Source organism: Crocodylus porosus, unplaced genomic scaffold (genome assembly GCF_001723895.1).
Source record: "Crocodylus porosus isolate Cpor-Errol unplaced genomic scaffold, CroPor_comp1, whole genome shotgun sequence".
NCBI lineage: Eukaryota > Metazoa > Chordata > Crocodylia > Crocodylidae > Crocodylus > Crocodylus porosus.
The window spans coordinates 37502098-37505659 of record NW_017728949.1 but is presented as its reverse complement, the minus strand read 5'-3'; the positions used below and the strand labels follow the sequence as shown (position 1 = coordinate 37505659).

The 3562-nt window shown below is 37.2% G+C and overlaps 1 protein-coding gene across 5 annotated transcripts in view; it reads right to left on the bottom strand.

Annotated features, from left to right (window-relative positions):
* Nucleotides 1-1187: 1187 nt before the first annotated feature.
* SESTD1 (SEC14 and spectrin domain containing 1) overlaps nt 1188-3562 on the bottom strand; it is a 116553-nt gene continuing 114178 nt past the window's right edge. For all 5 annotated transcript variants that reach the window (XM_019554109.1, XM_019554111.1, XM_019554112.1 and 2 more), the window contains one exon: nt 1188-1929. In XM_019554109.1, coding sequence (XP_019409654.1) covers nt 1800-1929 — 130 coding nt within the window. In that variant the 3' untranslated portion in view covers nt 1188-1799. The remainder of the gene's footprint in view (nt 1930-3562) is intronic.

The window sequence follows — 3562 nt, the reverse complement described above, 5'->3', positions numbered from 1 at the left end:
CTTGTTTTTAATTCACATTGTACGCCCTGTGCACACAACACTACGGGTTGCCTTTTATTCTCCCTTCTTCAACTCCCTTTGCCTCCCTTAGCACTGCCCTCTTCCTTCCTTCCCCCTTCCCCTTTTTGTATTCAGATCACTCTTGCTTGGATAGCCTGCACTCTGCAAGTCCTTTCATAGCATCTGATGAAGTAAGCTGTTGCTCACGAAAGCTTATACATCTCTGATCTCTCAGTTGGTTTATGAAGTGCGATTCCACCTTATCTAAAGCACCTATAGTGAGGATACACCCAGCTTCTGGAGAATGTTTAAACTGATGAAAGATATATGGAAAAACAAGCAAACAAACAAAAAAAATCAGGAAACTAGACTGTATACCCAACTCACTATTCAAAACAAGGTATGCCTATGAAGGAAAAACAAAACAAATGCTCTCTCCTCTCCCCAAAATGAAAGACATCTTAATGATCCCCTGTGCACAGGGCTACTGCATTTTAGAGTGGGTGTCAGATATAAGATGAGGCAGGAACATCAAAGATACCTGAAAAGTGTAACAGTGCCCTGAAGAAAAGTAAATGGGAACTATTCTACAGGAAACCTATAATTATCCATTGTAATTTGCTTCCAGGGTCTTAATAAATTTTGTTTCATGAGAATCCCCATAGTTCTAGACTGTTTGGGAATTTTGCTTTGGTAATTTTTAATGAGATAAAAATCTTCAACCTTTAAAGGGGCTTTATTTTTAAGAGGCAATTGTGAAGACATCCACACATATTGAGATCCTCAGTCCACAGGGTATCTATACTCTTCTGTTAGACAAGTCAAAGAGATCTTAAATGAAGCACAGAAGATGCCTAATAATCATAGACAAGAATGAAATTTAGGACATTCTTGTTAATATTCTTATGCTCCATCTTGCACATGTACCTATTTACTGATGGGGAGGGCAACAGCTGACTTTTCCTGAAGGAAAAACAAAGCCAGAAACAGATGCATGAATTCAGGTATTTCCATGATGCCAAAAATTGCTTCTGAAGTAAGACTCACTGAGTCAGGATATCACTATGGATCCCATAAGAATAATATGAGCACTAATTAAACAGATCAAAATATGGGGTTGCCAACTTCTGTGTACAACAAACAGAAAGTTCATATTCTGGAATATAAACAACAGTGACACATTTATATCAGATTTTAAAAAGATGGTTTTTATTAAGCACAAACAGCTTTTAATACATTATCAATACAAATAGGAAAACATTTGTTTAATGAATTTGATATATCAAAGATTTGATGGGCAGGTTGTATATTGGCACAATAAAAATGACCATTTTAAAGTATTACAAATTAAAATTATTGGGTCACCACTTTCTACACAACAGGTAGTTTTTTTACAGCCTAAAATTACTACATCACCTGGGGGGCAAGAACAGCTACTATTTCATAAAGTGGAACTTCTACACTCTTATTAGCACCATTCAAAGCTTGTGTCAGCTGTTTAATTAAGAAGCAACTGACAGGTCAGGTAAAGCTTTACAGCAAGTTTTCAGTGCAAGGTTTATAGTTCCTTTGATAAGATACTTGAAATCTATGGTATCATAGCATGTTAAATAATTATGGCTTGGTAGACGTACAGTGTTAAGATGCAGAGAGCAATGTTTACTTTGAAAAAGATGAAGCTTTTATAACAGCTGTGAAATGCATTTTAATGTAGTATGTCAAATGCTGTAATATGCAAACGACATGCTGGGTTACAAACTGAAGTCTTATTATGAATTCATAGATAAGGGTCCAGTCTATTAGCTCTCTGTGGTGGTGGCTTCTGGTTGTCTCAGCTGTTGTTTTTTCAGGCTAACTAGCTTCATCTTCTCTCTAATGTGTTCTGCAGTAGAAGCCATGTCACTTGGGCTCCCAAAATACTGCTCAGTACTAAAAAACAAACATAAAAAAACAATCAATCAGTGAAAAGGAAAACAGCAATAAAATGTGTTATGCACATTCAAATAAGCACGTGAAAAGCTGGAACAACACAGAAACAAAGCACTGTTCTGCTTCAGATTTTAAGGGCCAGCACAAATGAGCTATGTCATTTTGCCAAGATTAAGACTATATCAACCAAACGAGAGAGTAATACAGCAAGTGAACTTTCCTCTCATTTGCCGAGTGGTCTTTTCAGAACAGGTGTGAATAACAATAGCAGAACATGTCACTGTGGGCTAAGTATAGAATACTATTATCTATGCTATGTCTGCTCTGTTCTGTGACTTCACACCAGGTAACTTGGCACTTTGAGAACTGCAGTAATTTGGGAAAATTAAGCTTGAATTCTGTTTGAGGTTATGACACATTTGGCCTCTTGAATTCTTCAGTATCTGTGATGTCACCCTATGATGTCAAAGCCCCCAAACCAGTGGAGGGACAAGGGAAGATTGTTAAACATTGATGGCTCCTTTTCAAATAGGAAAATACAGAAGTTACATGCTATGTATTTCTCTTTTATCCCTGAAGAGGTGAACAGTGCCCATAAAGTTGGAATTCTAACAAAGGATGAGCTTGAGAAAGTAGGGCCTCTGTGGAAGGAAGGCAATGAACATGGAGCCCTAGCATGCTGTACTACAAAGTCCTATTTCTATGAAGGATAAGAGAAAGGAAATGTGCCAGAGAGGCCAATGAAGCTATTCAAACCTATTCAACTTTACAACATTTGAAGCACACAAAGTTTAATGTAATGGGACCCAAACTCAGCAGCCTGGTGAGTGCCCAGAATAGAAAGCCTTACTAGGGCTGTGACAAACACCAAACTTGTTTAACAAAGAAAAGAAAAGAAAAAGTGGATTTCACATTTTTACCTTAATGGGAACAGACAACAAGGTGAATGTTTGCTTAATAAATCTTACCAAAAAAGTAATGTTTATTAGAGCAGCATCCAAAATGTGCTATACAAGTTCATACCAACACCTTCATATAAACAAATAGCATATAGTCTCAAAGCTAAGAAAAATCTGTGTCTATTTGATTCAGATCATGCTATGAGAAGGTAATTTTTTCTTTATGTAAATATTACTTCTCTGATTGACAAAGTCATTCCTTAAGATTAGAAACAGACTCTCCCAGGAGAAACTAAAATGTCTGTACATGGCCATGTGACTCAGTAGCTTAATGGGTGAGGCTTTGACTTCATGATGCAAGAACAATCCCTAACGATCAAATAACAATTACACACTAATAATCTTGATGCGCCTTTTATCTTCCCTAACAATAAAAGCCTAGGAAGAAAAAGACTTACAATCTACAAAATGAGAGGTATAGGCTGGATCATGTCAACTTGAAACTACATTAATTTCTTCTAAACTGATTATACTCTTGACTGTCTATATTTGCTCCTAAGCTACCCATCCAATTCTTGTGGTTTTACAAGGTAACATTTTTTCTTCTATTGTAGAGGGAAGAAAAAAGAACCCTGAAGCAACAGCAAATGACTCCAAGATGAACATGGGCCGGCAGTGTGGGGAGGCAGTCAGGAAGGCCAACCGCACCTTGTCATGCATCCACAGATGCATCT